The sequence below is a fragment of the Delphinus delphis genome, chromosome 6, assembly GCF_949987515.2.
Source record: "Delphinus delphis chromosome 6, mDelDel1.2, whole genome shotgun sequence".
Taxonomy (NCBI): Eukaryota; Metazoa; Chordata; class Mammalia; order Artiodactyla; family Delphinidae; genus Delphinus; species Delphinus delphis.
The window spans coordinates 52,700,981-52,725,287 of record NC_082688.1 but is presented as its reverse complement, the minus strand read 5'-3'; the positions used below and the strand labels follow the sequence as shown (position 1 = coordinate 52,725,287).

General features: G+C 43.5%; 1 protein-coding gene across 5 annotated transcripts in view; it reads right to left on the bottom strand.

Annotated features, from left to right (window-relative positions):
• The window catches only part of SMARCA2 (SWI/SNF related BAF chromatin remodeling complex subunit ATPase 2), a 172,854-nt gene that overhangs the window by 50,478 nt on the left and 98,069 nt on the right, over window positions 1–24,307 (bottom strand). For all 5 annotated transcript variants that reach the window (XM_060014673.1, XM_060014674.1, XM_060014675.1 and 2 more), the window contains exons 25-27: window positions 23,582–23,809; window positions 19,763–19,840; window positions 14,631–14,849 (exon numbers count right to left, since the gene is read on the bottom strand). In XM_060014673.1, coding sequence (XP_059870656.1) covers window positions 14,631–14,849; window positions 19,763–19,840; window positions 23,582–23,809 — 525 coding nt within the window. The remainder of the gene's footprint in view (window positions 1–14,630; window positions 14,850–19,762; window positions 19,841–23,581; window positions 23,810–24,307) is intronic.

Sequence of the window (24,307 nt, the reverse complement as noted above, 5' to 3'; positions counted from 1 at the left end):
ATCTTTTCAAGATAGTGGTTTTGCTTCCTTTGGATAAATACCCAGAAGTGGAGTGGCCAGGTCATATGGTAGTTTTATTCTGAATTTCTTGAGGAACCTCCATACTGTTTTCCATAGTGGCTGAACCAGTTAATGTTCCCACCAGCAGGAAGGTCCCCTCTTCTCCAAATCCTAACCAACACTTGTTATTTCTTGCCTTTTTTAGAACAGCCATTCTAGCAGGTAGAAGTGATGTCACCGTGGTTTTGATTTGCATTTCCTCTATGATGAGACATCTTTTCATATGCCTGTTGGCAATCTGTATGTCTTTTTTGGAAAAATGTCTATTCAGATCGTCTGCCCATTTCTTAATCAGCTTTTTTTTGTTATTTTTATCAGTTCTTTATATATTTTGGATATTGACCCCTTGTTGGGTATATAATTTGCAAATATTTTCTATTTAGTAGGTTGTCTTTTCATTCTGTTGATGGTTTCCTTTGCTGTGCAGAAGCTTCTTAGTTCATTGTAGTCCCACTTGTTTATTTTTGTTTTTACTGACTTTTCTTTTGGAGTCAGATACAAAATTCATCACCAATACTGATGTCAGGTAGCTTACTGCCTACGGTTTTTTCTAGGAGTTTTATTGTTTCAGATCTTACATTCAAGTCTTTGATCCATTTGGAGTTAATTTTTTGTGTATGGTATAGGACAGTGGTCTTGTTTTATCCTTCTGCTGTCCAGTTTTCACAACACCATTTATTGAAGAGACCTTCCTTTCTCCATTGTATATTCTTGGCTTCAGGCTTCAGAGTCATAAATTAATTGGCCATATATGCATGGGTTTACTTCTGGGCTCTTTATTCTGTTTCACTGATCTGTGTATCTGTTTTTATGCCAATACCATAACGTTTTGATTACTACAGCTTTGTGATACAGTTTGAAATTAGGGAGAGTGATGCCTCCAGATTTGTTCTTCTTTCTCAAGATTACTTTGGCTATTCAGGGTCTTTTATGGTTCCATAAATATTTTAGGATCGTTTGTTCTATTTCTGTGAAAAATGTCATTGGGGGACTTCCCTAGCAGTCCAGTGGTTACGACTCCGTGCTTCCAATGCTGGGAGTGCAGGTTCAATCCCTGGTCAGGGAACTAAGATCCCACATGCCGTGTGGCACAGCCAAAAAATAAACAACAACAATGTGATTAAACCAGCCAAGATAACTAAATATAATACCACAAAAACTCAAAAAAAAAAAAGTCATTGGAATTAGTAAGGATTGCACTGAATCTATATATTGCTTTGGGTAATATGGACATTTTAACATGACTAACTCTTCCAATCCATGAGCATGAAATAGAAATTTCCATTTCTTTGTGTCTTCTTCAGTTTATTTCACCAGTGACACAGTTTTCAGTGTACAGGTCTTTTACCTCTTTGGTTACATTTATTCCTATGTATTTTATCATTTTTGATACAATTCTAAGGGGGACTGTTTTCTTAATTTCTCTCTCTGATAATTTGTTGTTGGTGTATAGAAACACAACTGACTTTTGCATATTGTATATTTTGTACCCTGTCAATTTACTGAATTCATTTATTACTGAGTTCTAACAGTTTTTTGGTGGAATTGGAAAGCTGTCTTTAAAAGAGAGGGGAGGGCTTCCCTGGTGGCGCAGTGGTTGAGAGTCCGCCTGCCGATGCAGGGGACACGGGTTCGTGCTCCGGTCCGGGAAGATCCCACATGCCGCGGAACGGCTGGGCCCGTGAGCCGTGGCCGCTGAGCCTGCGCGTCCGGAGCCTGTGCTCCGCAAGGGGAGAGGCCACAACAGTGAGAGGTCCGCGTACCATAAAAAAATATATAGTAATAAAAATAAAAATAAAAGAGAGGGGAAAACAGCCTGTGAAACTTGAAGTGGAGACATAAAAGCCCTGTTTATGAGAAGAAGCAAAACTCGCTATTCTAGTGTGGGAAGGCAAGCCCCCACGTGTGCTTTAATGGTCCTAAAAAAAAAGTCAGTCCCTTGGCAGTGGGTGCCCAGGAAAACAGGGTGTTCTTAAGACTGAATGGAAGGACATGCAAATACTACCAACAACAGGCTGGGGCTTGATGGTCATCATGGCTTGGGATTTACTGAAACTCTACAGAAGAGCCAAGCCTCCTAACAGGTTAAAAATAATCCTGAACGTAATGGCACCAAAGTAATCCCTGTCTGTGATTTTACTTGGCTCCTTTTCCAACCTGCGCATGTGAAGGTCAATGAGATCTCAGGTGATTCTATTTTCTTTCCCTCCGTCTTCCATATTTCTCATTATGCTTTTATGATGGAGAAAAGCCCTCCAAATAAACTTTATTTTAAACTTTACTTTTCTTAAAAATAGTAAGCTCTGGGTGTTCTGCGCGCTGACTATAAAAACGCGAAAAGATACAATTCATAAAACTACTAATAAACGGTCATTCATTAGATTGGTGCAACACGATAAAATGGTGGCAAATAAAACCCCTAAACTGGGTTTGTTAACTCTTTTGCAAAACACATGTTCATGCCAGGGATTCCCCTGGAATGTTAACAATGTAATCTGTTAGACGCCACAATATCCTTCCCAGACCTTCCAATAATGTCCCATGACATTAGTGTATTTCTTTTTAATTAAAGTAAATGCAAACAGATTTGGTCTTGATAATGTGGCAGGAGAGTTGATACGTTTCAATGAACAAAACAGATCCATTTTAGCAGCTGTTTCGTACTCTGCTTGGTACAAGGGATTAAACAAAATGGCAAGGTGGGTCGTTTCTTCTTGATGGCAAAGAACTAGAAAATTCTTGGTCTTGGTCTGTACAGAATTGCCGAAGCCCCCAGCTACCTGAGTAGAGAAAGCAGCCCCCGGTGGCAGGTAGGTATTCCCTTCACTGGCTCCACCACGCTGGTATCCTGTCCATCATATACTGTCAGCACAGAGGACTCAGCTCAACTATCCAAATGTTACCAACGACCAGTTTGTCCTGTACACTAGATCAGGTACTGAGTCCACCAACATGCTATAGAACCCCTTGTCAGGCTGCATTTTTGAGAGAAAGCCTGGCTAAGAACAAGGAGAAAAATCTCACCCACACCCTTCTGAGTTTTAGTTCCTGGCGGTTGAGTGTCAGCTGGAGCCAGACCAGGGCAAACCCACACAGTCCTTTCTAGGGCCATCAAAGACAAAGTCAGAGAAGGGCAGGCAGGAGAGACGGGCTGTGCTCTCTTCCTCACCCCCATCTCTTACTTCATGACTCCAATGTATTGACAAGGAAACAGGCGCAGGGAGGTGAACTGACTTATCCAAGATGTCACACAACTGAACAATAACACATCTGGGACCAGAGCCCTGATATCCTGATGCCCTGAGGCCTGGCATTCCACTAAGTTAGGAGAGGCAAACTATGGAAGAGAACAGAACCAGTGGCAGCCTCGGTAAAGCTGAAGTTTTGAGGATATCATTTTAAATAATCTTTGGAAAATATTCTACAAGGCCCAAGGGAAAGATATTTAAAAAAAACGGTGTCCTGCATTGGGAATATACTTTTTACGATGGACTATATGACCCTAGAGACCTTAAATATTGGATTTCAGTAGGAGTGGCAGAACAAGAATCAAGCTTTGCCTGGAGCAAAGTTTCATGGTCCTGTCTACAATTTCTCACGATTCCGACAGTTCAACATTCTTTAATAGAAAATAAGAAAGGAAGCCCTATAAAAGGTACATGGTCTTATACTTAAAATCAGCATTCTCCGTTGGAGACTCTCTTGTACAGAAATAGAAATGAAAACCCAATTAATTTAGTACTTTTTTGCCTTTTCATTTTGAGTTAGATTAGATATATTAATCTGGTTTTTGTTGGAAAAGAAATGAGGGTTTAAAGCTGGAAGACAGCTGTTGTAAAATCTAGGAGAATTTCCAAGGAATAGCTGGGTTGAAGCAATGGTTGTATTTTTTATGCGTATTTAAACAATCTTCATCAGTGTGTTCTGAAATTAGAACAGAGCCTTCAAACTCTTGAAAAGCTCAAGAACACTTATGTCCAAACTGCACATGCCTTTAGCATTCTTTTAGGGAGGAGATCTTCACATGAAGACACAGATTGTGAATCTAATGGGAAAGAATGCCAGCAATTTCTACCTTGATCCACCCTGGTAAACAACAACAACACAGGATTCTACTGACTTAACCAAAAGGACATGGAGTGGGACCAAACCTTCTCTCCTAGCCCTCGTCTCTGGCTGGTACATTCGCTTATTCACAACTATTAATGGAGTGCTTACTATGCATGAGGTACTGTCCCCGTGCTGGGATATGGCAGTGGACTAGACAGGCACGGTCCCTGGCTTTCCTGGAGCTTAGTACCAATGGAAGAAGCCCATGAGATAACCTTTAGATGGCGGCGAGGGCGATAAAGAAATTAACACAGGTTATGTGACAGTTACCGGCAGGGCCTGGCTTTTTCAGCTAGGGTAGTCAGGCAGGGTCTGTCTGGAAAGCGACCATTAAGACAAGGAGACAACCATGGACAAGCTGAGAAGGAGCCTTCCTGGAAGTGCACAGGATCAGAAAGACAGCCCAGTGTGGCAGCCACCCAGAGAGCAAGAGGAGAGGAGGAGATTCGAGGGCCAGGCAGAGGCCAGATGGCCATGGCCTTGGAGACCGTGTTAAAGTGCTAGGATTCAATTACACTTGAGGGAGGCTGCCGGAGGGGTTGATGTGGGGAGCGGCGCTGCGGGTAGAGGGTCATCAGAGATGCTATGTGCTTTGGAAAGCGCCCTCTGACCTCTCTGAATAGCCACCTGAACTGTCCTGAACAAAGAGGAAAGCTGTTCTCTAAAACACCAGCAGTCTGCAAATGTCACATGATTCATTCAACTCATCGTTCTGGTACCTAAATCCCCCAATCCCTTTTCCTTTTGTCAAGCTGGATGGGGGATACACTATGCCGTATTTCTCCTCCACGGGAGGCCAAGCAGGGTGGCGAGAAACTCCGAGGAGCAGAGGTGTGGCTGTTAGGGAGGCTCGGGTCTCCCAGAAATAGCCAGGAGATGAATGCCATTGCCAACCGTGTTTGGAGGCCATACCATGTGCCAAAGAGCAGCTGTCCTCCAGAGTCTGAGGATGGGAGGAGGGAAACTCATAAATAACATCCCTGGAGACATGACACTAAAAGTCTAACATGAAGGAGGATGCGTGTTGTTTAAACTATGCTGATTTCCTGAACAGCTGAAAGCCCTCCCGAAGTTAGTTCATCTCACAATCCGTTTTCATCTCTATTAACTCCCATCTGTGTACACCTAGAGACCTGTTCCTGACAAGCTCTTTAAGGTGGCTAAGTGTGCAATATTATCTCTAATAGCATTTCTCAAATCTGGCCCTTCATTGCACTAATAAGGCAGGCCAGCCACGGTGGGGAACGCAAGCTTGACAACTAACACCATTCCCCCCGTGCAAGCCCCGCAATGTTCAATAAATGGGCGTTGAATGCAATGCGCTTTTTAACAGCCTCCATCAATGGACCCCCTGATCAGAAAGCAGGGGATGATCATTACTGAAAGCACAGTAAGAAGGAAAAGGAAACCAGCTTCACGTGATTTCAGAGGTTGTCTTTAGGTAGGTGGAGGAGTCCCAGCACATTAAAGAGAATGCAACTCCACCCCGGATCGAGAGGCCTGACCAAGATCACATACCTAGCTGGCAGCAGGGCAGGGACCCACGTACCAGCTTCCTGACCGCTAGCCCCGTGCTCTTCCTGCAGCCACGGAGGAAGCAGAAAACCAGAATGCAAAGAGTTGATAGCTGAGTGAGTACAGGTTGGAGGGCGTGAGGTGAATAAATAAGCCTGTAGCCATGTCCCATAACAGACTCAGCAAGGAAACGTGTCCCCCTCCTTAATCCCACTTATGAATGAGGATGGGGGCCTCTTTCTCCACCCCTTTCACTTTTCTTCTGTTGCCCCAAACCTTGCATTTGAGACACACAAACAGAACTGTTTCATTTCTTCTCTTCTTATCACCTCGGTTTTTCTCTGAAATAATTTAATATTTTTCCTTAATAGCTATTTTTTTGGTAATCTTTATATACCCAGTTCTGTGTTACACACATTTAAACTTCAGAAAATTCTACGAAGAATGAGCTAGTATTTTCCCCATTCTACAAGGAAGCTACGAGAGGTTACACGAGGCACCCAAGGTCACAGGGCAAAATAGGTGGGGCTGGGATTTGAACCCTGGTTTATCAGATACTAAGGTTTTCATCTCTTATCCACAATCCTAAACTCCCTTGAGAGACAAACATCAAAGACATAGTTCTGACACCCACCCAGACATGAGCACGGTAACAGTAAAGTCCCCTGCCCTGTCTCTAACTTCTTAAAAAAACTGTACCTTCCCCAAGCCTCACTGGGAGAATGAAGTCATTTCACAATGTATACCTATATCATAACATCACATGATACACCTTATGTACATACACCTTTTATTTGTCAAAAATAAATAAATAAAAAAACGATTTCATAGCTTTATTGATAAAGATAAAAAAGTAAAAAAGAACAGAACAGAAAACAAATCTTGATTCAGAAAAGCAGCCACATATATTTCTAAAACCATCTATTTCTATGCAGTGGTTGAAGATAATGTGAATTTATTTGGGCTCCTTAGTATCTGTAAGCTCGATCCATGGTTACTTTCAATGTCTGAGTTAGACTTCAGAGCTGAACCCCAATTTCAAATGGTTAAAAATTTGAGACTTGAATTTCCAGGCATCACAGTTTTAAGAATCAATTGAAACAGGTCTCTCTCACTTCTCGCCTTTAGTTAGTATTTTAGTTGGCCCTCTGAGGATACTTTCTTCTATTAAACGGACCCTACTGAATTTTGACCAAAGGGAACATAACAGGTCCAATCGCTGTGAAAACAATCTAGCCAATGGACTGAAGAATAAAATAAAACTTATAGAAAGTTATCAAAATTCTTCTACTACCGTCAAATGTTTCCCCCAGACAATTCACAACTCTGGCCACCGTTAATTAGTTCAATACTTCCTTCCTGAAGTGCTGAAGGACCTTGAATTTGGCAAAACCCAAATCCATTTTCTAGGGCCTTAGCTCTCCCTTGTGTATAAAAACGGAAATGCAGCTTGCTAGCCATTTTGCCCCAGTAAATCTGATGACCCAGGTTGAAGAGCTAAAAAACGCCATTTGCTAAAAGAAAATGAATTTTTATGTCTTTTAACAAAAAGCAAGGAAAGATGATACAAAGTGACAAAGCAAAATACTAAAGGTATCATGCACATTACACTTTGGATAAAGGATCCCCCAAAACCTTGCCCGGATAAAATGAGGTCTTTTGGGAGAAAAGGACATCTCGAAGAATCACTGATGCTCTCAGCTGTGATTATGGCTAGGCGATTCCAGCCCCTGTCTGGTTTCAGGCTGGATCATATCGTACTTAATCCAACCCAAACAGAGGAGACATTATCCTGTTTCAAAGATTTCTAGAGAGAGAAAAATCCTCTTCGTATAGATGAGGAAATATTTTGTTATTTCTCATTGTGCATTTCAACAGAATTTCAAATATTTTGTTTGAAATCCCAACTTCTTTAGACTTTCTCGGTACTCTTCCCAGTTCTTTGTTTCAAGTTTCCTTGGATTTCTCTGCCTTTTTCCCTGCGTAGGTGTTAGCACAGGCTGGTGGTAGTGGACAGCTGACTACGGGACCTCATCCTGTATTTCCAACCTGGTGTTAGGTAGCTTTTCAAGACATACAGGTAAACTCCTGTGTGTTACTCCTGTTACATGTTACTTTACCGATTCCCTCTATTATTATATGGTTCAGGAGTCTCTTACTCTGTTCTCTCCACTTTGAGCTGTGGGAAGGGGAAACCCCAAAAATCCTTCTAGGGGTCAGTAGACCTAACTATGGAGACGTCATTCAGGCACCGAAATTGTGGGAAACTCAGGCTCTTATCTGGTGACAGACTGGTTGAAGGGAAAAATGATGTTCTGTGCTGCCTTTCCTCAAGGTCCCTCTGGAAATCCTGGGGCTTCTAAAACTAGCTGTGTCTATCATGAGATTTAAAGATCTGAGTCTTCCCCCCGTCATTTACATAACACGGTTTGGGACCCAACAGTACAGAGCACTGTAGAAACAGAGCTTGTACCATCACCAGGGGCTTACAGAGTATACCAAAAGAAGCACCCTCACACTCATACATAAGGACCGCAGTGAGAGACACCAGCAAACAAGAACCTTTCCAAATTACAGTTCTGAGACATCAGATCGACTGTGAAACAAAAGCATATTCCAAAGTTTGTTCCCTCCATCAGGCTGGCAGTTAACTATTGTACAGAGCACATAATTTAGATTGCATTCCAATTATCTTCAAGTGCTGAAGGGCACGAATCAATCACTTGGCAATTAAATTCTGGGATGTCACTAAATGTTTAGGAAGGGAAGGATTCTGAAGTTGGCAGAAGGACCAAAGGAACAGGAAGAACAGAAAAACCAGGCATTCCGGAATTCACCCTCCCACCGTTTAGTCTTACAGACACCCCAATTTTACAGAGCTCCTGCCTCAACCATGATTACAATACTAGCAACATCACAGCCCGTGCACACCTGGCTGAAGTTAAACCAAAAACACCTGACCCCTTGGGCTCATCAGACGTCTGCCAATTTAGCTCTACTAATGCTTGCCCTCACACATAAATAAAGATGTTTTTCCAAGAAATTATCAACGTGAGCAAATTACTGGTTATGTGCAAATGCACACACACACACAGACACACACACACACAATACGTAAAAGAGCACTATTATCACCTTGGGTACCCCATGGGAAAGCTATAAAATGGTAATGGACATAAATAATTTTTTTTTTTTTTTGCGGTACACGGGCCTCTCACTGTTGCGGCACCTCCCGCCGCGGAGCACAGGCTCCGGACTCGCAAGCTCAGCGGCCATGGCTCACGGGCCCAGCCGTTCCGCGGCATGTGGGATCTTCCCAGACCGGGGCACGAACCCGTGTCCCCTGCATCGGCAGGCGGACTCTCAACCACTGCACCACCAGGGAAGCCCGGACAGAAATACCTTTAAAACCACCATTAGTATTCTCTTCCACACTTTCTAAAGGGACCATTCCCTGTTCAGGGGAGCCACCTATTGCCTTGAGGAGGATGACGATAACGTGGTAAGCAAAGACGACGAAAAAGACAAAATGACACCACTGACTTCCAAAAGAGGATTTTCGAGTCTACCATCAGACAGCAGTCTAAATCAGGCTTCCTTGATGGAGAGGAGTTCCCTCAATTCCAAAGGCTCCTTGTAATCAGGAGCTAAGCCAGGTGGGCAGGGATCCCCAGAACTGCTCTAGAAGCCACAGTGAAGAGCACCATGGCCAGGCCACGGGTGTACGGGACGTTGCTGTAAGACAGGAAGGCAAGATAGAGAGCCTTCTGCCCTGGGAGAAAGGGAGCTGAGAGGAAGAGCGGTGAGAGATCAGCCCTGAGGATATTGCTGCCTGCAGTATTTGTAAGCCATCGAGCCAGCCCCTCCCATGCGGATGAGACCCCAGTAATAACTCTACACACTGAAGCTCAGTGGAGCTTCCTGGTTGGTGAGCACACGGATGTGCCCGGGGGGATGCCCCCCGATTCCATGAGGAGACGGCAGGGAAACTGTGTCCCCTCCCAGAGATCATCCTACGTCCCTCTTCATTTGGCTGGCCCTCCTGATTTGTATCTTTCAAAATAAAACTGTAACCACCAGTAGTGCTTTCCTGACCCTGTGATTCATTGTAGCAAATTACTGAACCTGAGGGGGCCATGAGAACCCCTGAACTCAGAGCCCGTCAGTCAGCAGTGCTGGTGGCGCAGGGACGCCCAAAGTGTGGCTGGCATCGGAAGTGAGCCCGGTCTTGTTGGGGAAACTGAGCCCTTTAACTTGTGGGGTCTAACTCTGGGTAGTTCGTGCCAGGACTGAATTGCAGTACACCTAGCTGGGGCTGACATGAATACTCACCCTTCAGGCTCCGAGCCTGGTATATTTGGGGGGGTTGGCGCAGGGAGCAAGAGGTATGAGGCTATAGAAGTATCCGGGGGCACATTTACTATGAAGGCATTAATGAAGCGTGAGCTTTAGGACTCTCACTTGACAAGCCCCTCCCGAGGCTCTGGGAGGGTCCCTCGCTGTGCATTCATACGGTCAGATACTTTGACAGAACTTGTAAACGTAAGACGTTTCTGTATTGCTTGTTTTAAAGACCTCCCTGACCCATCCAACCATCAGATTCTAGAGGCTTCAGGCCTGACAACCCCCTGGTGGTAAGGCAGCGATTTTTGCAAAAAGGGGCTGAACTCTCTTGCCTCTTCTAGCACAGTGGGTAGAAAGCAACCAAGAGTCTGAAGATTCCCAACGAGGGCACAAAAGAGCTGAGAGCACTACAGCCAGAGAGGCTGACAGTCTTCATGGGACTTCAGACCGCAGGAAAGCTGACCACTAGAGACTCGGGCCGGGACCCCAGACCTTAACAGCACATGTCATCAGAGACGCCAAAAGAATAAGGTGGGACTAGCTGCACGTCAAGACCTCCAGGGACAGAACAGACCAGTAGTCCTGCGTTGAGCCCAGCAGAGATCCACAGGACAGGATGCCTGCCCCAATGCCATGATGAAACCCTAGCTTCTCCGTCTATCTAGATGCCACCTTGGGGAGGAAGATGGGAAGGAGCTCTGAGGAGAGGAGAGAAGAAGTGCATACAGGGCATGGATGTTGAACTGACTATTCCCAAAAGATGAAGTTCACCAAAGAAATTTAGGTTTCCTCAATGGAAACTGAGATTCCAAAACAATTTTTAAAAACTTAAACAAACAAACAAACTGAGTTGTGTTTGAAACTGTGATCCTCTTCATTTAAAATAACATGAATACAGAACAATTTTTTTAAGTCTTCCAACTAAACAGATTGTCTAAAGGACACTGTGGGAATTTTTAGCATACTATGATTATATAATAAAACCTGTTTGTGATGAAGCCATACTACAATTTTCACAGAAAGTGGCCACAGCGCTTCAATTCAACCTAAGTGTTCTGAGGCGGCGACTGCAGCCTCATCACCAAAATCTTACCCTCCTGGGCTCACAGACAGACCACATCTCCCACTCCCTCTTCTAGCTAATGTGGCCACATGCCCGAGTTCTAGCCAATGGGATGCGAGCGGAAGCGACAGAGATCCAGGCAGGCCTGGTCCTTAGAACTCAACACGCACCACTCCATGCTGCGCTCCCCGCTTCCAGCTCACAGGGATAGGGATGACTAAGCTGGACAGAGACTCTTCAGCCTGGATCCCTGAACGGCCACGCGGAGAACAGGTGCCCCCGCCAACCACAAACACCCACCTTGGGCTTCTATGTGCGAAACAAAATTCAACTTTTTTGGACAGGCCCACAAATAGGGCACGTTTAGGTCCATCTGTTGCAGAAGTGAACGTTACCCGAGGCTATACTCTTATACATCAATCCAGGGCTATTTCAATCTGGCAATCCATGGGCCCTGACTATTTGCACACAGAAGTCCTAACAAGATCCAGCGTGTCAACAAATCAGGAAAGCAAGTATGTCGGCAACTACCAAGAATACTAGGAAGTTGGATTTGGGCCGTGACAGAAGAACAGGCCAAGAAATTCAAGAGCCCGGGGGAAGTGCAATTAGTATTTACTTGTGAAGGCATCACAGAAGAGAAGTGGTAGCATTTGAGCTGGGCCCTGAAGGATGAGGCAAGTTCCAAAGAAAGAGGAGGGGAGGGGAGTTCATTCGAACTGCAAATGAGTCCTCGAACGTTTCATCCGGTGGGAGGTGATGCTAAAGACAGACAAAATATTGTTCTGTTCACCCCAGGGAACAGGATGAGAACCAGCGAGGAGCAGCTACCAGGAAAGAGGATATTCGTTCACAGGGAGGAAGAACTAACAGCTGGGGCTGAGCATGGAGGGGTCAAAATGCAGACGAAATGCAGAGCGTCTCCTCTACTGATGGCCAGCCTCTTGGCGGGGGCGCTGCAGAGAATGTGATCGAAGCACGGGGTGCGGAGCTGTCCCATTCAGCTGCCTCCAGCTCTGGGGTTCTATGGGTCTGCGATGCCTCTACCAAGCCATCTTGGTACAACATCGCCAGGAGAAAGGAGAGTTACTGCAGCCCTGCTACAGCATTTCTCACGCAACAGTCCGGGCCAACCTCCCTTTCAAGGCTGCGTTGCCTAGGTTCGCCCACTGTGTTCAATCATTGGCCGGTGGAGACGATCTCTGCACGTCCAGGCCCACGAGAAACCCTTGAATAAAATTTTATTACCACAAAAAGCTTAACAGGCTAGTATTAAACAGGATTTCTGCTGGTGAACAAGAAAGAAAACGACTGCAAGCATCTGTTTTGAAGGCTAAGGCCAGGAGGCATTCTGCATTAATTGCATGGCCTGGTTAACAGCAAGTTACCAGCTCACACCAAACATGGACGCACATTTCCCGGAAGATTGGATTACAAAAAGCTGTATTACAATAAAGCTGCACTGAGAACAGTTTCGTACTTCTTGGGTGACCTGGTATCTTGCAAGGCACCTTAAGGTGAAAACTATGAACATCAATTTCATGGTGTGGTTTTGTAAAACAAACTAGTTTTCCATTTTTAGACGTGCACGTTATAGACAAAAGGATGTGAATCCAGTGAAGAAACACCACCTAGAAAAAAAAAGGAAGTCTACTAGATACACAGATACTATCCTAACATTACTGGTAAATTAGAAACTTTCCACTTTCCTCTTCTAAGGTTATCATTTCATCTTCACAAGCATTCATTGAGTTTCTACTGTGTGTTAGCATGGTGCTAATCATCAGTGATATAAACTGAATGAAGAAGAGAAAAAATGAGGTATTCTAACCGTGAAAACTTCCTAAGATTTAGAACGTTATTTTTTGAAGAGCATTTGCCACTGATTATTGAAAAAATGATAAATTCAACTACCTTCTTGCCCGATAAACGAGATTATTTTGCTTGTAGTGTCTAGAGGTTATACATATATAAAGACTGACTTTAGAATGTTGGCCTAGATTGTCGTCTCATCTCCTGTAATATTCCAGGTATTCAAATTACTGCTTACGTAAAAGAGAAAAGGAAAAGAATTTTCCCAAGCTCATGAATGAATATTAAAGTAAACCTCTTCCCATTATAGAATGGATCTTAATTATACAACTACAACCTCACAACAGTGAAACAAAAGAAATCCATACAACCATGTTCTGAGGCCACTGGAATATTTGGACGCGACAGTACGACGGTCACACACAAGTTACATTTCATAGGCCATTGCTCAACCGTAAGTATGAGCAATGCTTTCTTAGTCTCTTCCTTTTCAGGATACCACAGGCTTCAATCTTTTCGAAATTTAGGTCATGCCTCTCTCATCATACAACATCCTGAATAAGTCACATCTCAAATGGTGCCAAGACCTGTCCGCCTTTGATATCCAATCTTACAATACTTCCCCCATCGCTTTTTGACCCACCTACCTACTTACAGCCCGGGTCCTAAAATCCATGTTTTACAAAGCTTGCGAACTACATTCCCTTTCAATAAGATGAACAACTCACAAAAACAGCTTCTATTTTGTTTGGTTTTCACCGAACCACCCTTATTATTTCCAGCACGCATTTACCGGCGCTGCCTGGAGCGCACATCCCTGATCGTTCTGTCTTGGTACTAAGTCTGCTCCCAATAACAGAAATTACGGCTAAACCTTCAAAGGGAAGATTCACACTGGCCTCAGCACTCACACACGTGGCTCCTGGGAGCATTTTGATATTTCTGTGCTCGAACATTAGGAGATAACATTCCTCAGTCAAAATGAGAAACTGACATTTTCCAAAGCAGAGAAAACAAAAACCAAAACCCCCAAAGTACAGAATACTGTTTCCAGTGTCAGTGACCCGAGTCCCAGGCCCTAGTCTGCGCTGGCGACGGTCAGATCAGATTGAGCTGACATCGAGCCCCCACATGCATCAGCGCTCACTGATTCTGTTATTTCTAGTCAGCCGTGTGATCCTGCGGAATCACCTAACCTCTTGGGGCCTCAACTGCTTCGTCTGTAAAACCAAGAGAGTACAAAGGCACCTTCCAGCGCTAATGTTCTTCGGGTCTAGGAAATAACGTGGGTAGAAGAGGCCGCTGTCCTGAACGCTCTCTCTGCGAGACTTGCAAAAGTGAAACTCCGATTAAAGACCATGAAGTGAGGGGGGACAATTAACAAGTCCTCTAAGGCCCTCTTCCACATTTTGATTCTAACTCCGAGACAGTGAGGCATGACCAGGCGATCGGTCATAAAACATTAGTGGGTCTCATAGCTCTCATAACCCTGTGTTTCCAAAGGCCAATTCTGCCCTTGCAAAACAATTCTTCATTATCTTCCAAGGCCCTGCCGTGAAATGTAGAATGACTCCACTGCAAGAGCAGAATGACTGTATCTATGTTCAAGAGGCCCTTCCCCTTCTACGGGCAACTGGTCCCTCTCAGACAGTTCTAGCCTCAGGCCCCTGATTTCTCTGAGCCAACAACACTCCACGTAGCAAGAATTCGAGAAAGCCACACCTACCCTCAGCCACTGCTTCTCTGTGAGGGCGTCGCTGTAGTCCACGTCCCGGCGCTGGCGAGACCCCCTCCCGAAGATCTTCTCCTCCTCTTCTTCACACGTCAGCCGTTCCACCTCGGCATCATCTTTAATAATCCAGGAGGGCAGCTCATCTTCCTCCATCAGGCGGGGCTTGCGTTTTGGGTTCCGGGCATCCTCCCTCCGCCGGTCCATGTCCATGCGCTGGAGGGATGAACAGAAGTGTCACCAAAGGGAAAGGGGATTCGGTACGGTGTAGACTTGCAGCACATAAGTCTTCACAAGTCACCTCCTATGGCTGCAGGGTCCCTTCAGCTTCTCCCACGGAGCCTCTGTATCCTGGCTGACTTGTTCTAGCTCATCCCCAAGGCCCAAATCTCTTCCCTTCCCCTGTACCCATCTTTGAAATTTACTTATGCACTTAAAAAAATACTCTTTAAAAAATTCCTTTTCTTAGTCTATGTGGGTGCAAAAGCTTCCCCTTAAGTAATAGTGAGAAATTTCAAATTGGGGATGTATTTTAAAAATGATTACAGCAGGGCTTCCCTGGTGGCACAGGGATTGAGAGTCCGCCTGCTGATGCAGGGGACACAGGTTCGTGCCCCGGTCCGGGAAGATCCCACATGCCGCGGAGCGGCTGGGCCCGTGAGCCATGGCCGCTGAGCCTGCGCGTCCGGAGCCTGTGCTCCGCAACGGGAGAGGCCACAACAGTGAGAGGCCCGCGTACAGCAAAAATAAATAAATAAAAAAAATAAAAATGATTACAGCATAAATTGATAGAACATTGTAAATCAACTATACCGCAATAAAAATAAAAATGAGTTAAAAAAAAATGAGCCCTGGTGATACAACTCATTGCTGCACTGGTATAGAAGTATTCTTCAAGCATATAAAGGGGAAAGTTCATTAAGAAAATTTCCTTTACCTCAATAGGGTTCATGCTTTTAATTAAAGAGCCAGGAAAAAAAAAATCAGCCACCCAGCGTCACTATAAAATAGCCACCCTCGGTTGGACTCAGACATGTGGGCACATAACTGGTTTATTAATCAGTTGGCCATGAATGCATTGAATTTTTAGTGCACCCTGGGCTCTGGGAGAGGAATGTCCCTCAATTCTTTAGCTTTCAAAAAGCTTAGCTCTTATGAAAATATCATGCCACAGTGACAGACCTCAAAGGTAATCTCATCTCAACTGATATAAGTGAAATGGCTTCCTTTCAACAGCCTTCAAAATGCCTATTTCCCCACCTCCTGCTTTCTTTTTTTAAAATCCAGTGTGCTAGAAAATAAATTAAGTGCCACATACTTGCCTTTAACCTATAACTAAACAATTTGATGGTTAAAGAAAAACAAATAAAACCTCCACTGAATTGTTATATACGTTCGTCATATGTATCTATCACTGGCTAGACCATTTGTACAAGCGAACAGACCATTAACCATTAAATGATTTACCTTTTCCCTCTTTCTTCCTTCAGTTCTACCGTACTGAAACAGGGATTCAACATTAATTTTTTCTTAAGAGCTGAGAGTGGTAACAAAATGTAAATGAAATTTCTATTTAAATCCAAATTCGACCTTTAGAATCTATTTAAAGTTCAAAGTTACTTAAACTATGCTTCAACATTTTTGGAAATCATTGTATTCCCAAGATGGGGTAGGCTTGGAGCATGGTGGAGTCCTATTGGTAGATAAATGTGGCCGTTCTGTTCTGTCATATGCTATAGTTAGCTGGAGAGGCTGCTCTTAATCCTGCCTTCCAATGCTCTGGATTCAGAAATGGGATCCACAAAACCTTCATAATTAGCACACAGAGGATGCCTTGTTAACAGCACAATCTAAAGAGGGGCTTCTCACGGTAATCTCCTAATAGTTACTAGATAGTTATCAAGAAAAATCATTTTTTGGTTACGGCACTACACAGAGATGATAAAATACTACCACTTCAATTTTTGGTTATACGATAACCATTTCCTGTACCGAGGACTTGTAAAATGGCTTATGCCATGCATTAGTCCACCACTGAGAAAATAAATCTCTTCTAATACAAAAGAAAATAAATTGCACTTGCTTTTTGTTTTTTCTTTTAGGAAAGACCCCCCCAAATATTTTTGATGCAATTTTTAATAAGCTTAAAGTTCTCAGGATTGTATCTCTTCCCAGAGATTTCCGCTTGCAGAAGACCAGTACAAACTTTGAAGTTGATATTCAACTAAGCGTAATTAATTATTCAGATACTACATGAATATGTTTGTCTTAAGACCCAATAACCTTATGCTAACAAGTACAATTACTTTTAAAAGTACTTGTTGCCTTTGGAGGGAGCAGGGCAGCTTGAAAGCTTCATGTTTGTATGTTAGCAAAATGTTTCAGATATGTATCTTGACCTGTCAAAGATCTCTTTTAGGTAGAATTCACAGGTAATCAGTATAAGAGATAACTTTCGAAGTCCCATTTTTTAAAAGGAGAAAACAAGAAAAATGTTCGAAAGAAAGGTTTTATTTTAAAGAGACTATCTGCTTCATGTGTGTTATTTAACTACAGTGCCTATGATATAAAATCAAATAATACGTCTGTATTAATTTTATATAGGGAGCTAACTTTTTGTTTTTGTAACAGTGGATAAAGAGTTTAAATATTCCAACTCCAAATCTAGCTCACATTCCATTCTTGTTTCTCACTACAGTTTTTAATCTGACTGAACTGGCAAGGATTCAATTTCATTTCCTGCCCCCTGGTGGAGGTGCTAATGAATAGTGAATTGGCCAAAGGCAGCAGGCTGATGAGAAGATTTTAAAAAACCAACACAAAGCAAACCAAACCAAAGTGAACTGAAAATCTGTATTATCCAGAAATGAGAAGCCAACCTTTAAGAAACAAGCACAACATTCACAAAATCAAAACGCCTACAGAGAAGTATATTCCCTAACCAGCTTCACCTGTTCCAAGCCTGATATTCCCAAATTAAAAGAAGACGGTGCCTTGGCCAGACATCCAATTTTTTTTTTCCCTGAGGCTTTCAATTTCTACAGATACCCAGCCGGAAAGGCAGAAAAGAGAAGTACTCTTTTTCTCTTATTTCAGGACTGCTGATGGAAATCTCCATCTCTGGGCCTAATCTAATTTGTATAATGGCAGACAGCTTATCCTTTCCAAGGGCCTCGAGAGTATCTGAGGCTACAGCAGTGCTGAATTATTGCCAATCAGTGATCAGCCAGGGAAGCTGAGGGCCTCTTGCCTCGGTGTTCCCTCATCATCTACATTTTAATAAGTTCCTCAAAAAGAGAAAAGATGTCTATTTCCTACGTGTATCTCTAATCTCCCCAAACAGAGAATAATCTATAAAGGTGGTGATTGGCAGTATGAGTTAAGAAATTTAGGTTTTATGAACACCCTATGTTGAACATACTGGTAAAGTCGTTTTTCTGTTATTTCTCTTCAAAATGGCCTTAGCTGGGTAGGATGGTTCATTTAGGAGGGGGAAAAAAGTACACATCCCAGGGTAGGACTTATTCCCATGGCTACCTAAAAGTTTCCAGAGAAAGAATTAAATGTCCTTTATCTTGAATCACTGTGTGTGAGCACAATCATTGTTCCCAAAAGTCACAAAACCACAAAAATAACGTCAGCCTCCATGCAGCTGGGGTTCCCTTCTCAGACTGCCTAGGCTAAAGAGGTGGAAAATGCAAACCCTGTGGGTCCTATCTGGCCCAGGGTCGTATTTTGTTTGGCTTGAAGTGTTAAATACTAATAAAAAACTGAATTTAGTTGCAAACATTTTGAAGTCCGGAGACTGAATATAAAAACCTCACTTTCTAGCTTCTCTTGAAAATTTGGAATTTCTGGCTACATGGGGCTTGCAGCTCTGTCCCCCCGAGAAAAAGCAACTCCCATTCACCGTTCACCACCATCCCCTCACCCCTGTCCACTTGCTTCACTCGTGCAAATCACTTATCTGAGACCTGGGGGCTTCAAATTTGGGACCTCTGATTTGGGGGTTCCTCAGCATTCAACCACCAGAGTTACAGTTCACATTTATTTACTCACTCCACGGTCAGGCTAAATGTTAGAAAGATCAAAATGACTGAAGGTATTGGGGGGGAGCCTTGCAACTTTATACATCCTGACCTCCTCACAAGGCCCGAAATTTTGCAAATGCCACCATTCGTTCAACAAATATTTATTAAGCAACTACTACGTGCCAGAAACTGTTCTGAGTGTTGTGCATACAGAGATAAATAAATAGCTATAGCAAATGCCTTAAGAACACAGTCAAATGTGACTTCTGAGGGACTCCCTCACCAGCCAAGGGGGTTGCTCCCTTCCCTACTGACCTTGAGGCAGGCCACACACATAATCAAATTCGGGTTTCAGCAAAATGGCAGATGACTACGTATCTTGGAACGTCAAGGTTGAAACCATGGATGTTAAACGGTCAAATGTCAAGGTTCTTTTGCATCTGCTTTGTACCGGTGAAATGCAACCAGTTTTGATCTTTAAGTGAAGTCTACACCTTGATGCACATCTGGAAGGTTGCTTAAGCAGACTCTCTTCAACAATAACAAGAGGCAGGACCATGTCATTTTAGTTGCTCTCCGCCCCCCTGTTGCGCCCCCAGGAAGCATATTTGTTTTGATTGCTAAGGAGACAGCTAGGGAATAGCTGTGAACTCTACCTAGAGGAGCAGGGCAGGTTTCCTGAAGGATGCTGGCCAGGATCAGAAATGAGCTGGAAGTGGGGGGGGGGGGGGGGTGTCTGTGGTAGACCACATGGCCTGTCCTGAGGACGCAGCTGCTGCGAAGCCGTAGCCAAACGCTTCCATAGAGAGATGTGGGCCTGGTATTACTGCCCATGTTCAGTTTTCACGAGAAGCCAGAAATCAGGATTCTTTTTGCGTTGGCAACGGATTCGAAATTTTAAAAAAAGACATGGCATGGGCCAAACAAAATATGTCTGCAGGCTAAAGCCAGGCAATTTGCAGGCTCTGAACTGAAGGAAAGGCCCCGGCTTCACAAATGAAATTTGGCCAGGGCACACAGGCCCCAGACATCTTGTGTTTAACAGAAAAGGAGGGAGAGGAATGAGGCATTTGTTTCCATGATTTTCTGTAACGTTACCATAAAAAGATCAAATTCCTCCTCTCGTCGAGCGATCATTTGGTTCAGAGTCTCATCGTCGGGTACTTCATCTTCTTCCTGGGGTTAAGACCAGAACAGAACAATTTAACAGGCTTCCGGAGAGAGGCTGGACAATTGGGCTGAGGTACTGATAAGTAAGGTGAATCAGTCCTCCAGACCAGTGGGACCCCATTTCTCAAGCCAGAAAGAAAACAGAAGGGTCACTGGGTATAGTACTTGCCATTATTATTTTGCAAGCGATTCAAACCATCTTCCCAGAGCACAATCTGTTTAGGGAGGAAAGGTGGTGCACTCTCTAAGACATACTGGTTCTCTCGGGGCAGGGGTGTATCTTGATTCCCTTACTTTTAGAGCAAGTTAGAACAAGTTATGTCTCCCCGCCTCAATGACCTCATCTGTAAAGTGGGCATGACATTTCCTTCACAGAGAAGATGTAGGATTTAAATAAGGAAATCCCCATGAGAAAGGGCCTAACATTAATTCCTTTAATTCTTTACCTTATCCCCAACATAAATGCTTATTTTCAAAGCTTTACAAAGGACATGAGTATGTGAAACTTAGAGGCAAGGCACCATGCAAGACCATAAAAATCATACATATGTGTATGTGTGTGTGTGTGTGTGTGTGTGTGTGTGTGTGTGTGTCGAATACATAGCCTTTAAAATATGTTTAATATGTATTTCGGTGGGCACTGTTACGCTCATGTTAGAGCTGTGGACACGACAACTCAAAAGGTAGCAATAACAAAACCTCCACAAGACTCTTCTTAATGAAAATCATTGAAATGAGGTAGAGAAAGCAACTACCTAAGGCCTCACATTTTCATTTGACAGTATGTTAGACCAAGGCACCTTATGGCTCTGAAAATTCCTCAGAAACCAACAGTTCTCAAATTTTTTAGAAATGTTATGCTATGATTTTCACACTTTAAAAAAAAGATTCTAAAAGTTGGGCAGATACTACAGAACTTACCGCCCAAAATTATTTTTATCGTATGTCGAGCGAGCTTGTTAAAAATCAAATGGGGAGTTTCGATGTATCAGCAGAGGGACGAAAGGGAAACCCAGAACTTCAAACAACCAATTTCCCAAATCCTATGTTCAAAACAAGGCAACCTGTTCTAGAAAGAGGACGGGTGGCCTAGCAGCTTAAATGAGACGACTCTGCCTGCTCTCAAAATAATGTCCTGCGCACCGTGTAAGAAATGAATGCAATTCAATCAAGTGAAAACTGATGACTCAAGATAAGAATTACTTGTGAAAAACTTTCTATGCTAGTTCCTCTCTAGATGGAAGGCAATCTGTCTAAACACATTATTGCATTTCATCTGACAATGAAATAGACTAGCTGGGAGTGGGCTGAGACTTTAAGGTACAAACAATTCGGTTAATGTATCCACTGGGGAAAAGATGTCCTGCTTCTGCCCACCCTATTCCTAGGGCCACGTTATCCCCTCATCACCTATACAGTGTCGGGTTGGACTTCCCCCAAGCCCAAGATGAAAAGATGCTCTTGTAAACTGGCAAGAAGCCTGTCTACAGCGGCCTGGCCTTCACAGAGAACAAGTGGGCAATAAATCTTCCTGGGTTCCTTGTGCCCGAATGTTCCATGGTCCGTCAACCATGGTGATGCTGCCTCTGACATTCAGGACCAGAGCCCTTGACTGCAGGCTATCAGTGTCCCCAAACATTTTCATATCAGGACGCATGCCATCCAGAAAATGATAACATCTGTCTGACACACGGAGAGCCTGGAAGGGGTGTGGAGCCCCAGCCAGGCTGCTCACCGTTAGAAGCCACCGGCGCCGGATTGCACTGCAGGCCCCACCTGGTGGCCCGCAAGGTTAGCAGACATTCCGTCCTGTCCAAAATGTCCATAAGGCATTCGGTTCACGCCGAAAGGTTCTTGAAATTTGGTCCCATCCAAAACATCCATGAGGATGTGGTTTTGGATAGGATCAAATATCGAGGACCCTTCGGTCCGGACCAAATGTCTGATGGATGCTGTGGACAGGACCAAATGTCCTGCAGGGGCCCTCAGGACTGGGAGGGATCAACATCTCCGTGAGGCTTAGGAAGGTTGGAAAGCTCCAGGCAACCCTACACTCCCCCTAAACCAGGCTGGGGACTATCTTCACAAGGCCTACACAAAACAGAAAGCAAAAACATCAGGGAGACTCCTGGCTGGGTATCAGCTCTGCCCACACCTGCTTTGTGACAGTATATATCACTCACCCTAGTATTTCATTTTTAAAATTTCCATGTGTGTAAATACCAACCAAAAAAATCACCTGAAAATCTGATTCTAAATGTGTATCAGCTATTTCAATTTTGAGAATCGAATCTGTATCAAGTATTCAACTTCCAGAATTAGACGTGGTCAACTATTTGAGATCAAAATTTTAAAAACATGCGTGAATGTATGAATGTATGTGCATACGCATTTTTCATCACTTTAGTGAAATCTAATAGATAACTAATCAAACATATAAGACTGACAAGTGAAGGGGTATGACAGAAAAGCGCTCTTCAATTTGCAAAAAGATTCATTTCAGGATGACTTTAAATATCAAGGACTACTTCACATTTCCACTTATTTCAGAAAAAAAAACTACATGAGATTTTTGAAAGAATTTGGTTTATAATTTATAGAAGATTTCAAAAACATCCTACTTAAGGCAAAATCAAACTACAGTTGACACTTGAACATCTGGGGTTAATCTATGTATATCTTACATGTAAATCGTAAATCGGCTGTCCGATTCCACAGTTCCTCCTCACCCATGGAGTCAACCAACTCTGGACCCATGTAGTGCTGTAGTACTTACTACAGAAAAGCATCCACATGAAAGTGGACCCACACAGCTCAAACTGTGTTGTTTAAGGGTCAACTGTATATCTAATGTACGCAATGAAAATAGTATTCCACATGAATAGGTAAGATAAACCCATTCTTCCACTTACGAACATGGGCACACCAAACCAAATTTGTCCATCCCAAGCCAATTTTATGGTAAGGACTGGCACTGGTATTTTGTTCAGTTTTCTAGACTACATAAGAACTATGTCTTTTAATCTATTTCAAATCCATCTGGGGATGAAAATTTAGTATAGAATTACTAAGACTGGCAATCTAAAAAAATACAGCTACCCAAAGATCCCCTGAGAGAAACATAATCAATGCACTCTTTGAACAATGTTGGCAAGTAACAAGAGATTTTTTTTTTAGCCAATAATTTTCTCAGCCGTTGGTCAGCTCTTACAGGAGCATTTGGAGTGGAGGTTAAGGTCACTCTTTTCCAGTAAAAGTATGACTCAAAGAGCTAAAAACAGCTTTGAGGGCTTATCCTACAAACACACTGAAGTGCTGTGATCCCTGATAAAAAGGCAATAGAGACAAAGGGCTCTGAAGGATGGAGAAAGAAAAGGCAAGGAGTGACCCTTCCAGCTTTGTGTTGTCTCATCTAGCAATTTTGTTCCTGCAAGCGGCCTCTCTGCGGTTCTGCATCTGGCCTACAGAGGGCAGCACTTACAGTACAATCAAGCATGCAGGCTGCACCTCCCGGCAGAAACCAGGGAAGCATTGGATGGCCAAGCCTTCAGGTCCCTCTAGCAACTGCTTTTTAGACACTCGTTTGGATGTTTCACAGGCTTTTTGTGCTTGGGGTGTAACAAAGCAGCTAATTCATTCATTTTAATTCACCCCAGCCCAAGAAATTCTTTAAAGAACAAAGAGGTTCTTCCCAAGCCTTGCAAGACACAAGATCACTGATTTCACAGACTTGGCTTTCTGGGATACCTCATTTTCCTCTTCGTGCTCCAGTATGGCTTGCAGGAATGCCCTCCGCTCGTGGCTTGAAGACTTCTGATCAAACATGCCTGCCTGGATCACTTTCTGATCCACGTTCAGCTTGTACTTGGCGGCTGCGAGGATCTTTTCCTCCACACTGTTCACGGTGCAGAGTCTCAGCACGCGGACCTCGTTCTGCTGGCCGATGCGGTGAGCGCGGTCTTGTGCCTGCAGGTCCTGTTTGAGAAAACCACGTGTTTGAGGGCCACTGTGCCTGGATTAGCCTAGCAGACAGGTCACCCACCCAAGAGGGAACTATGGAAGCGTTCTTTAACCCACCTTCACTAATGCAAGATTCTGCTTACACTGTCAAAATATACAAGCTACCTTCTTCAGAAAAATTCAAGGTCATTCCTAGTTGAGGGAGACTGGGTTCAAATTAGCCAACTGAAATACACCTCAGGTTTTGAAATCCAGGTCTCAAGATGTGTTTGTGTGTCTGTGTGTGTGTGTGTGTGTGTGTTTAATCTGTCCCTAGGTTCACTATCAGATTTGTCCCTAACTAAAAAAAAAAAATTAAATAAATAAAAATAAATTTGGTGTCAGAATTATGACTTGGATATTAACTAAAACTAACCCTAAGTTGCAAAGTTAAAGGAAGGCGTTAAAGGTGATTTTTAAGACATTGCTGAATTATACACACATACATTATACACATAAACACACACTGTTCAT